At 40.2% G+C, this 12,976-nt stretch overlaps 1 protein-coding gene across 2 annotated transcripts in view; it reads left to right on the forward strand.

The window, feature by feature from the left end:
• Positions 1 to 12,976, forward strand: part of GLI2 (GLI family zinc finger 2) — a 246,042-nt gene that overhangs the window by 209,925 nt on the left and 23,141 nt on the right. For both annotated transcript variants that reach the window (XM_048869923.2, XM_048869924.2), the window contains exons 6-9: positions 2,250 to 2,451; positions 4,794 to 5,007; positions 7,196 to 7,309; positions 12,719 to 12,850. In XM_048869923.2, the coding sequence (XP_048725880.2) occupies positions 2,250 to 2,451; positions 4,794 to 5,007; positions 7,196 to 7,309; positions 12,719 to 12,850 (662 nt within the window). The remainder of the gene's footprint in view (positions 1 to 2,249; positions 2,452 to 4,793; positions 5,008 to 7,195; positions 7,310 to 12,718; positions 12,851 to 12,976) is intronic.

Raw genomic sequence — 12,976 nt, forward strand, 5'->3', positions numbered from 1 at the left:
TCCATTTATTTCAGACTCCCACAACCAAAACCAGGTAAGGTGGAAATGACTTCATGCCTGATTGACTGACAGTTGTTCATAGGGTCCAGGCCCTGGCAGGTCCCCTCTGAGGGTAAGAGCCTGCACTTTATACTTGAGCTGTCAAATAGGTTTTCTTAAAACTCTTAATTTACTTTCTAGGCTCCTGGAGTCTCACCTCTTTCATTAACTGGATGCTCAGCACTGTGCTAGTGCTTATTTCATTTCCTTCCCTCCCCTAGACAAATGCACATACCCAATTTCTAAGATTCTCCTTCTGCTCTGATGCGGTGCTATTCCAGTCCAGTTCTCTTACTGCTAAGTCATTGAAAATCACCGTGTTCAGAGTAATCTTCAGGGGCTTTTTCTGTTTTAAGTTAATTTAGTGCTGGTACAAGGTGTTGATTGACAGCCCCAGAGACTGAAGCTCTTTTTTGTCCTCCAAGGACTGAAAGCAAGGTCAGCAGCTTCCCTACATTCACCCCTAAGCTTGGAGAGGATCTAGGGATCAGTGCAGTACAGCCTCCATCCCCATGCTGTACTTCTATCACTCTTGGTACTTAAACCTTGTCCATCACCCAGGTATCTACAAGTGTATTCACGTGAACACAAGAAGCTCTCTACATCTCTCCTCCTTTTCTCATTCAATAGAGCCCCTCTTCTGAGAATGCTAACGAGGGTGCCAACTGTTGCCCAATTTGATGGTGTTTTTTGGTAAGAAAGATGCCTCTCTGCTAAGAATCAGGCCTCCATCCCATTTAACATAGGTCCCCAAACCATCATCATATGGGAACGTTTTTTTAACTGATGCTCACCTCATCTGGATCTGAACTTGTGATTAGAGCTGGTCAGAAGTTTCAAAATGTTGTTGAAAAATGGAGGGGTGAAATCATGATTATCTCCTCTCCCCATTTTCCAGACAGCTCTACTAGGGATGAGATGCACAGGGCATCATGTCCCATTATCATCCCTGTGAGCCAAGCAGTCCCTTCTAATGTAAAATTTGGGGCGTATAAAATTTTGGAGGTGCCAATAATAAGTAGTTCCATAGTTATCGCTGTGTGCAGCTGGGACCTTAAAGCAGGCATTGAAAACCACTCAGTTTGGAAAGAAGAATGCAGTGTTTCTTCTGCAACCTTATAGTATCTATCTGTGAGTAAAGATTGGAGGAATAAATACATCTGTTAATTATTTTTAAGTAAAACTAATTAAAAATGGACCCTTTGGAACCTCGTGTTTATCCAGGCTCTTCTAGTGAACGAACAGCTTGTTACCCACCCTGCAGACTCTTCATTTAGTGAAAACTCTGGCAATCAGCATTTCATCCGCTTTTTAGAAAATCAAAATGAATAAAAGTATTCCTATTATTGATATGTTATTTCTTTGTACTGTGTATTGTATAGCACCTCGGAACCCTGTTATGGACCAAGTCCCCACTGGGTAAGGTGCTGTAAAAAAACACAGCAAGACAAACTAGACAGCAGATCCTGCAGTCATTGCTAATGCAACAAGGGCCTCATCCAAAGTCCATGGAAGTCAATGGAAAGACTCCCATTGATTTAAGTGGACTTTGAGTCAGACCCTAGGAGCCCCTTACACAGAGCATGTGCATGATTGGGCCCTATTTTTTTAAGAAACTGGTCGCCCGACACTTCTCTCCCTTGCACTGGTGAAGCCACTGAAGTTATGTCAGTGCAGAAGTGGTGCAAGTGAGAAAGTGATAATCCTTGCTCAGGGCTTATTGGCCCTGATTCAGCAAGCTACCCCATCAACCTCAATGTGATTACTCACATGCTTAAAGTTAATCACATACTTACGTTCTGTGCTAAATCTGGGGTCTCAAGAAGAGCCTGTGTGGTGGAATCAGGCAGCCTGAGAGCTGGAAAATCAGGCAAAACCAAAGTTCAGCAGCCTCAATCAAGAATCCCCATTATAATGATTGCACCTGACTCCTGCTTCTTCTCTTCCATAAGAATCACTGTAATGGCAACAAAAAGAATTTGTCTGTAGTGTGTGTGAGTCACAGAGAGAGAGAGAGTGTATGTGTGTGTGCACATGGACGCAACTCTTCCGTGTGTTCCCAGGTCAAATCCCACTCCCAATGTTAAAATAAGTGTTACAAAGCAAGGTACTGTGCTGTTAACTGCTTTCATTTATTCTTCCTATAAAAACTGAAACAAGGAGCGCCTGCTTTTGTCTAACTAGGCACACTTTTTTTTTCTTTCCTACAGTGTCAAGATTTTCAAGCCCAAGGGTTACTCCAAGATTAAGCAGAAAGCGAGCCCTCTCCATATCCCCGCTTTCTGATGCCAGCATTGATCTTCAGACAATGATCAGGACCTCCCCTAACTCCCTGGTGGCTTATATTAATAACTCCAGAGGTAGTTCTGCAGCTAGTGGCTCCTATGGCCATTTATCTGCCGGGGCAATAAGGTAAAGCAGGGCGAGCAGCTCCATTTAGCCTTTCGTTTCTTTGATCTTGTGCCTATATAATTAGTCCATTGTCAGAACGAAAGCTGTACGAAAGGAACCTTTCAAGCTTTGGCCATCTAGGATTGTATGGAATCTTGTTCCAAAAATGTACATTGGGTCTGTGTTGTATATTAAAATGAAACCTCTCTTTGATTTCGTGCATGTGGAAGGGTAATCTACATTTAGCCTGTTTCTTCTGCAATGGTGGATATGGTGGTATTTTAGAGTGTATATATTTTTACGGGGAGGGAATACTGGTTGCCAGATTTTTATTAATAATAATATGTTCATACCTCTTTGCAAGCAGAAGAAAGGCTAAATTCATCTATTAAAATGTTTGCTGTGAATGGCTTGACTGGCCTTGTTAGGAAATCTCACATCTTAGAAAACTACCTCAAAGTATCCCCAAATGTATTGGCCAAGATTTTAAAAAATTAATTCCTGTGTGGACTTAGGAGCCTAACTTTAAATGCTGATTTTTAAAAATCTAGGCTCTTGAGTAAAATCCTGTTCCATCCTTAATTAAAAAGCACTTCCCTTAAAGGAACAAATTTTGTCAGATCCTTGAGTGGTTGCTTAAGGCAGGTTTCACACTGTAGTGTTATTATTTTTACCACTGAGAAGTTAGGTATGGGGTTTTTTTCCTATTAATAATGTTATTATAGACACCTAGAAAGAAATGCAAGAGTTCATAGAAGCAATGCAGTCCTAAACAATGATTGATCTTATTGTTAGTAAAAGTTAGATATTAATAGAAAAGTTGCTTTGTCAGGTAAAATTTTTGAAGTACTTATAACATAATTCTAGCTTTAGGAAACCTCAAGATTTTAACTACTCATCATACTTATCATCACACTGTTCCCATGAGTTCTCCCCGTCTATTGGATCCACCTCAAATCTCTTGTTTTATACTTAAACTGTAAACTGTTTGAGCCAGGAACTATCTTTTCATTATATCTGTGTACGTTGCTTAGCACAATGGGGTCCTGATCCTTGACTAGTGGCCTCTAGGCATTACCACAATAATAATAATAATTAATTTAGAACCATGTAATATGTATTTTACAAGGCATATGTTAAATCTTAAGAATTTTAAGTGTGTGTCATACATAGAAAACAGTTTAACGGCTAATAAATTGTGTGCAGATTGACTTTTTTTATTTTTAACCACTTAAAAGTTCATCAGTGGCAGCAGTGACGCAAATTAATACATCTCACCACAGAGGGATGGTCATATGTTATAAAGTGAGTTTTCTGATGGTTCCGTTATATAGAACAGTTGTTCTACAGTAACCTGTCATCAGCTCTTATTATGTCATTAACCATTAACATTTATTTAGCCACAAGGGCTTTTTAACAGGGTAGTGACTTTGGCCTTTGCTTTTTGGTCATGTTGTCATTAGCTGGTTTAGAATAGAAGCAGCCTTAATTGCCTAGTCAAGTTTATTATTTAAAATAAAAACATGAACATACTGCTAATTAAGGCCCAGTCCTGCAAGCACTTGTGCCTGTGGGTAATTTTGCTTGTGAGTAAAGTTACATGTATATAAATGTTCATTGGATCAGCCCCTAAAGTGCCAGATTGATAGCAGTGGAATTGGAAGACTACTAGCAAAGTTGGCAGTTCTGATGGTAGTTTTTATGGTGTGTCTACTACATCCTAGTCTGCAACCACACTGGCAACCAGATAACTATTAGATGGGAATGATTTCTGGCTATGAGTGATCTAAATTGGGCTTGAACTAATGACCTGCAGAAGAAGGGTTACATATTTTAGTAGTCCCGTGAGCCATCTTTCAGCTCAGTTGAATGCAGAGTAAATTTCATATTTTTTAAATATGTAAAATTGATTGTTAAATGTTCCCTCTGCAATTTGTGCCTGACAGCCAGGTGACTTCACTTCTGTATTAAGAGTAGTGTAGCCACAAGCTTGGGAAGTTGCAAAAAAGGTCTACCTGGAAAAACCTTGCATTGTTGCGAAGCAAGATGTGTGAGTTTTTCCCCCATTGTAATCCATTCTTTTCAAACACCGTAAAAAAAGAAATCTCTAGCAGTACTGTGTGACTAGAAGGGGTCCACAAATATACCAAAGTACAGATGAGACCAATAATATCTGTGTAAAAAATATCCCATACTGTATATCATGGAAGATTAAAGAAAATCTAGTTTCCCCACTTTATCCTCTTTCCCATAATCAGCAGGAAGTTCTACCCTTTCTTCAATCACTAGCCAAGGTTTTAATTCTTTTTTTAAAATAACTTCTCCTTGTAATTTTTCCTCCTCTATTTGTATATTTATTGCAGTCCAGCATTCAGCTTCCCCCATCCCATTAACCCAGTGACTTACCAGCAGATCCTGAGTCAGCAGAGAGGCTTGAGCTCAGCATTTGGACATACGCCTCCTTTGATCCAGCCTTCCCCCACGTTCCCTCCACGACAACACATGGCAGTTATCTCTGTCAACCCAGCTCCTGCTCAGATCAGTAATAACAACAGCTGCATATCTGACTCTAATCAGGTAGGAGCCAGTTCAGGTAATGTGATGTGTTTAATACAGCCAAGCAGTGAAATTTAGCTGCACTTGAAAAAGCATATCCATTAGAGCTGATCAAATAGGGCCTAATTTTCAGAGGTTCTGAGCATCTGCAGCTCTCATTGACTTTAGTTGGAGTTGTGGGTGGGCAGTGCATCTGAAAATCTGAACAAAAATTAAATGCATTCAGGATTTTTCTTGGTTTAAGTTATCAGGCCATTCCTAAATTCTGCTCATGTATCCAGAGTTCATCAGTGCAAGCGGTGGGTGTCCCATCCAGGGTATCAAGCAGTCTCATAATTCTGTAAATGTGGTCTACGGGGAGCAAAGACTCACAGACGGGTTACAACAAGTAGACCACTTAGGGGGAAACTTGGCCCCATTGATGGCAAAACTCCCACTGATTTCAGTAGGGCCAGGATTTCACCCATAATGTTCATGGTGACTGCTATTCATCTGATTGGTCATGTTATATTTTCTACTCTCTGATTGGATGATGAAAGTTTTCTACAGGAGAGTGACAAATGGCAAACAGCAAACATCAGATGTAACTACAAAGCATTTTTGTGACTGTGAAGCAGCCATGTGCATATTTGCAAATAACATATTATGACCCTCTAGGGCCTTTATTCAGCAAAGCACTTAGCCATATTTATAAGTCTATCCCTATTAGTGAAACACTTAAGTTCTTAGGTTCCATTAAAGTCAAAGGAACTTAAGTGCTTTGCTATATTGGAGTTTAAAAGCAGTGAATCAAATTGAAGTAGTGTATTCACCAATCTGCTTTTCCTTTGTTTGACCTGCTCCTCTGCTAATGTTGTAAATCATGCAGATATTTTTAAAACCACTATATTCTTTCCCTCACTATGTTTGCTAAGATACAAAATGCAAAGCATTTTAGGACTGATGGCCACGTCAGATCCCAGTTTCCCTTTTGTGCTAAAGAAGGGGCTGTTTTTCATTTTAGAAATCCATTCCAGAGGAATTTTTAACATGCCCCCCGACTTTTCAAATGACATTGGGAAGACAGTTGTGAAATGGGCTCTTGGTTTGGGTGTAAATTGTATTGATTTTATTGTCTGTTTTACAAACTTGTGGGCCCAATTTTCAAAATTAGCCATACACAATCGATGCACAGGCACCAAACATATGAAAACCTTGAGTACACACACCAGCTGAATATTAGTGAGTACACATGGCATATTTTTAATAATTTTGGCTTCTTACTGTCAGTACTTGGAAGTTTAAACTACCATTGTGTCACAACCAAAAGAATTATTTCACTCCATTACATACCCATTTCAGTTTGTTATTGTATTTTATTGTTCTGGAGTAGACTGTCCAGATTGGTTTATTATTCTAGAGTATCTCATGGGTGCTGGACTGCACACTCTGGTTTGTTATTGAAGAGTTATTTGACTGGTTTTGTTTTCTTCTGCTTTATTTCATTCCTAACAAACTGAGTTCCAAAATAATGTAGGTGGTGGAAGTGGGGTGTCCGTTTACATAAATACTGTACGGATCTTGAGTAATAAATAGCAATGTCATTACAGTTTTAATATTCTAATTTAATTGACTGTTGTTTGTGTGTGTGTCTTGTGCTTTTTCTCTTGTAGCCTCTCTTATTTTTTTCTGGAGCAAAGTCAAGTGTGTACACTCTCTCTCATGTACACACACAGTATAAAGACAATGCCACATGAAACCAGAATATAGAAACTATTTGGTTTCTTACCATGTTATTTCATCTTGTTTGGAGAAATAAACCATGGCTTGTTCTTGGGGTGGAGGGGTGGCAGTGTGGGTGTTAATCAACAGTTGGCTAAATTTGACAGGATCTAGTTAGTTCTGAAACTGAAGCAGTGGCTGAGTTGGGAATGGCATCCCTAAATATGCACAACTGCTTTTTTCAGGCCTTCCCTCTTTCCTTTATTCTCTCTCTCTCTCTCCTTCTCTCTCAATCTGTGTCTTTCTCCGTGCACACTCCAAATGGGTAAAATTCACCCAGTGTAGACAACCAGCACTGGTCTGTGTCCTGGACAGGTGGCCCCAATGACCAGCCCAGTTCTTTTTCCTCACCAGTTTGCCATAAACTGGAGACGATGTTATGAGGCTGTATTGCATCTTTTTTCTTTCAAACCCTAATGCCACATCACCCCCAATTTTTCTTTCCTAGAACAAGCAGAGCAGCGAGTCAGCCGTGAGCAGCACAGTCAATCCCGTAATTCACAAGCGCAGCAAAGTCAAGACTGAAGTTGAGGGTATGCCACCAGCTTCCCCAGCCACACAGGTAACCGTCTTGGCATAAATTGTCTTGTTGACCTAATGCAGTGAGCTGATGGGTCTTCATTGTATTCACTTCATGTTTCTTTGCAATTTGTAATGAGGCATCAAAGTTTGCAAGGCAACCGAGCTGATCTCAAATAAAGAGACCCAACAAGGTACAGGAGCAGGGTTTCTGTGATTTATTGAGGGAAATATTATATGGGTTCTTGGGAGTTGGATTCCTGGTGCATTGCCCAGGAAGAAAGAGAGAAGGATGGACTATTTCAGCCCTGGTAACTTATAAAAATTATGCTTGACCCTTCCTCAGTGCATAGCAAGCAATATTGATGTCTCAAAGCAAACATAGATTACAAGGAAGTCTTGCATGTAGGTAGAAAGCTCTGAGAAAGAGCTTCTTCACTTCTGAGTACGGAATTGCTCTTAGCATCATTCTTTACATCACTGACACAACTTTTGACACTGAGAAGGGTCCACAGACCTTTGTTTTCTTTTCAGAGCTCTGCTATTGCAAACTGTTTAATGGCTGACAATATCCATCTGACTGTTCTTTATCACACCTGTAAACTATCAGAAGTGCTCTGGGCACTTCATTTTCATGAAATATTAGGCTGTGTTATTGTCAAGTGAACAGAAGAGTTTATGACAAATTCCTCTTTCTGCACTGGTTCAGAAGCAGGTTTCAGCATGATGCATGGGGACAGCAACTTGTGCAATCATCTGGGGGCTGGTAAAATTGATGAAGATAGCATATCAGGGAAAGATAAACATGCTGTAGTCAGCACGATTAGGGCAAAGAGGCATCTCTCTTGAGCTTTGTGTTTAGGAGTGCAACAACACACAACAGCAGAAAGCACACGACCTAAAAAACCAATCTGGCCACCGCCCCGGCTAATAAGGCCGCATATTTATTTCTTGTAGTAAAATGAAAGAGATCTGAAAGAAATTTCCTGTCTTCCCAAGCATATGTATCGGATGAGCCCTGGGAAAGACTACTGCAAATTTACTGGCACCATCCTCCTTTATTACATACAGATTTTGAGAAGTGCATGGCCAATACTGGTGATCACATTTACAGAATCACGGGGTTCAGAGTAGCAGCTGTGCTAGTCTGTAGCTGCAAAAAGAAAAGGAGGACTTGTGGCACCTTAGAGACTAACAAATTTATTTGAGCATAAGCTTTCGTGAGCTACAGCTCACTGCATCCGATGAAGTGAGCTGAAGCTCACGAAAGCTTATGCTCAAACAAATTTGTTAGTCTTTAAGGTGCCACAAGTCCTCCTTTTCTTTTTGAGAATCATGGGGAATACCAATGCAATTGTGTACGTGTATTTTTCTTATTATCTGACTCACTATGTCCTATGAATAAAGTAAGTGCCCAAAAAAGAGAAGAATCATGTAGAGTGATGCAAGGAGATTTAATTAGCAGTAATTGGATGAAATTAACAAAAGAAAAATGTCGGCTGGGTATTTGGAAACAGTTCCTAATGAGGAGATCTGTGGCTCAGTCTCCCAAGAGAAGTGTAGGCTCCATGGCTTGAAACATTTTAAAAACTGATTGGACAAAGTATTGGAAATACCCTGTAGGGGGCAATCTTGCATTGGCAGAAAGAATAGACTTAGATGACTTAGTACAAAAGGGACCTGTTTTTCAGCAGGTCTGAGCACTCACAGCTAGAGCTCATTGAAGACTGGAATTTCCATTCTGAAGGAAATGCCGATATTTTGACATTTATTGTTAACCCAATCAAAATCAAAAATCGAATTTTATTTTATTTTATTTTATTTTATTTTATTTTATTTTATTTTATTTTTGTGGAATGAAAAGTTCATAGATTCCAAGGCCAGAAGGGACCCCTGTGATCATCTAGTCTCACCTGCTGTATAACCCAGGCCATAGAACGTCCCCAAATAATTCCTAAAGCAGATCTTTTAGAAGAACATCCACTCTTGATTTAAAAATTCAGTGATGCCACCACAACCCATGGTTGTTTCAGTTGTTAATTACTCTCACCATTAAAAATGTATGTCTTATTTCCAGTCAGAATTTGTCTAGCTTCAACTTCCAGCCATTGGATCGTGTTTTACCTTTCTCCACTAGATTATTAAATATTAAATTAAATCCTCTATTAAATATTTGTTCCCCATCTAGATACATACAGACTATAATCAAGTCACACCTTAATCTTCTCTTTGTTAAGCTAAATAGATTGAGCTTGAGTCTATCACTATATGTTAATTTGGAAATGTTGCATTTTGTTTCAATTCAACATTGGCCAGCATCTACCTGAGCTGCTCTGGTGCCTCATTGGAGTTATGGCTTGGTGCCTCATGCCCCAACTCCCACCCCATGAGCTAGGCTCCCCAGCTGGATATCTGCCATCATGCACAGCAATCATAGCACTCCCATAATGTCCTACAGTGGTTCAACCACAGGGAAAGCAGCAGTGCAGTGTGGGAGATGTAGTCCAGTCAAGTATCAGGGGGTAGCCGTGTTAGTCTGTATCCACAAAAACAACGAGGAGTCTGGTGGCACCTTAAAGACTAACAGATTTATTTGGGCATAAGCTTTCATGGGTAAAAAACCCACTTCTTCAGATGCATGGAGTTACGGGGTTTTTTTACCCACGAAAGCTGATGCCCAAATAAATCTGTTAGTCTAGTCAAGGAGCCCAGTCCATGGGGGCACAAGATGCCATGGCAATTCAGTCAGTCACAGATTAATATCTGACTGACCTGAAATGAAATGTTTAGGTTCAATTGGACAAACTGAAATATTTTGATATGAGTCGACCCAACCTGAACCGAAATATTTCATTTCTGTTTTCCTGATAGAAAATCAAAAAATTTCAGCAACAACTGCATTTGGCAGAAACTGCATTTCTGACGGGGACTTGGGGGCGGGGGGAACACATTTAGACAGAAAATTCCTGACCAGCTCTACCCACAACTCCAGCTGAAGTTAGTGGAGCTGTATGTAGTCAGCACCTCTGAATGTCCTAAGACTTTTCCATCTCTGATTTTGTACAGGCCTCTGATATATGTTTTAAAGATTCTACCTTTCCTCAGAAATTGTTTTGTAACTTTCAGCAATTTTCTGTGATCAGAGCAGCCTTTTCAAAAGAATAATCAAGGGCTAATTAGAACAAATCTCTCCATGCATGAGTTGTAAAAAATGTACATAAAAGTCACACCTGGCATATGATACCATGACAGCTGCTTTAATAATAATACTTGAGCTTTTATGTAGCACTTCTCACCTTCCAAGCTCTGTACGAGCATGAACTAGTTAATCATCGCAACACTCCAGTGGGTCTCGAGAAAAGGTTTGAAAGAGGAGAGGTGGGTGGCCTGATGGTCACTTCAGGCAGGCACCTTAGAGACTAACCAATTTATTTGAGCTCAAATAAATTATTATGCTCAAATAAATTGGTTAGTCTCTAAGGTGCCACAAGTACTCCTTTTTTTTTTTTTGCGAATACAGACTAACACGGCTGTTCCTCTGAAACTTCAGGCAGGGTGTTCCATGCTGAAGGGATAAGGGGGAAGAAACTGCTATAACAGCTTGGGAATAGTGGCTAAAGAAGGGTTCAAAGATGGACTTGTTGGTGGAGCACAGTGGATGGAGGCAATGTGATCCTGGTCAATAAGTGAGAAGTGGCAGAGTCATGAGGAGTTCTAACAATGAGGACAAGAAGCTTGAAGTTAATATAATAGTGTAAGGTCACAGCATATCATCCCTTTTCAAATGAGTTTGCATTGGTCTCCAGTAAAATCATGCCTTTTCCTTAGTATGGTTCAGTGAATAGGGCACTAGAGTAGGAATCAGAAGAGCTGAGTTCTGTTCCCAACTCTGCCACTGAGTTGCTGGGTGACCTTGATCAAGTCACTTCACCTCTCTGCTCCCCTCCCAACTTTAGGGCTTGCCTACATGGGGAAATTTACAAGTATAATTCTACCACTGTAGGTTTCAGAGTAGCAGCCGTGTTCATCTGTATTCACCAAAAGAAAAGGAGTACTTGTGGCACCTTAGAGACTAAGAAATTTATTTGAGCATAAGCTTTCGTGAGCTACAGCTCACTTCATCGAAGGAGCGGGGACCTGGGGTCATGTAGCCATTTTTTGTCAGAAGGGGTGTGTGGTGGAATTAAGTTTGAGAACCCCTGCTGTAGCATTATGTTCCCTGGTAAATAGTTGCTTCTGATTGTCACGTTCCAGTGAAAACAGACTGTGTCGTGCTGGAAATGACTGCGATACACATGGCTGCTACAAGGCCTGTGCGTTAAATCATCATTACATCTTAATTATAATAATTTGCTGTTACATAGTGCTGTAGATGTTCAAATCACTTCACAATCTTTAACTATTCAATCCATATAATACTGCAGAAAGAGAGGAAAATATTATTTCCCTCATTTTCAGATGGGGAAACTGAGGCACAGAGCAGTTTAAGCAACTTGACAAGAGGTCAGGATTAGAACTTGGAAGGTTTCCAACCATAGGCTCAGTTGGCTATATGATGGTAGTGGACTAAGGTTGGAGCAGGAGACAGAAGTTCCTGAGTTCTACTCTGACACTGACTCAATGTATGGTCTTGGTCAAGTTACTTAAACTATCTGCCTCATTTTCCCCTTTGGTACAATGGGTATATTAATATTTGCCTACCTCTTAGGAATGTTTTCAGGATTAATTAGTTTGTGCCTGTAAAGTGCTCTAAGGATGCAAACCACTGTATAAATGCTAAGTATTATTATTATTACCTATTATTACCTATCATTGTAGAGGAAGGACAGATGTGTGTGGATACAACAAGACTCAACCGAACTTTTTGAATGGTTTGAAAAGATTCAGTGGCTATTTTCCCCTTCCATTTTCTTATTCCATCCAGTTAGAGCCAGGTAGCAAAAGAAACAAAATATTCACAAGAGAGGAAGGATGGTCCAGTGCTTAGGGTACTTGCCTGGGACTCAGAAGGCCTTAGTTCAAGTCTTTGCTCTTCCTTGAGACTTACTGTGGTGAATCTCTTAGTCCCACTGTGCCTCAGTATCCCCTCTGTAAAATGTGGATAATAGTATTACCCTAGAGTAATTGTGGGTGTATAAATACGATGGACTCTGTAGTCTTTCCTCACTCTATATCTGATCTAGCTGGTGGGAGTCCAAAGATGTGGGTGTTTATCTAAATCAGACCCCCAAACATTTTAAGATTAGCCTGTCACTAGCGGTGATTTCCTCGGGCAGATCCATAACTGCAAGACCCTTTTTAACTCAGTATTTCATGATAATCCAGAATGTTACATTGTTATAATGAGTTGTCCTTTCCTTTATGATCAATTAACACCTGCCCTGTAATCTACGAGGGACTGAGGAATTCAGATGAAACAAGTTCACTTTATGTAATACTCTGTGTGTTATAGGAGCATCTGACAGACCTGAAAGAAGATCTAGATAAGGATGAATGTAAACAGGAGCCTGACGTTATTTATGAGACAAATTGTCACTGGGAAGGGTGCATAAAGGAATATGACACGCAGGAGCAGCTCGTCCATGTGAGTAATGTTGGAAAGAAACCCCAGCAATAAATTTGGATTTCTGTGCATTTGTCGTCACTTTTCATCACAAGATCAGGATACTTTACAGCAGGAGCTCACTGTGGGAGCCACTAACAGTGCAAA

This window comes from Caretta caretta, chromosome 11 (genome assembly GCF_965140235.1).
Source record: "Caretta caretta isolate rCarCar2 chromosome 11, rCarCar1.hap1, whole genome shotgun sequence".
In the NCBI taxonomy this organism is placed as follows: domain Eukaryota; kingdom Metazoa; phylum Chordata; order Testudines; family Cheloniidae; genus Caretta; species Caretta caretta.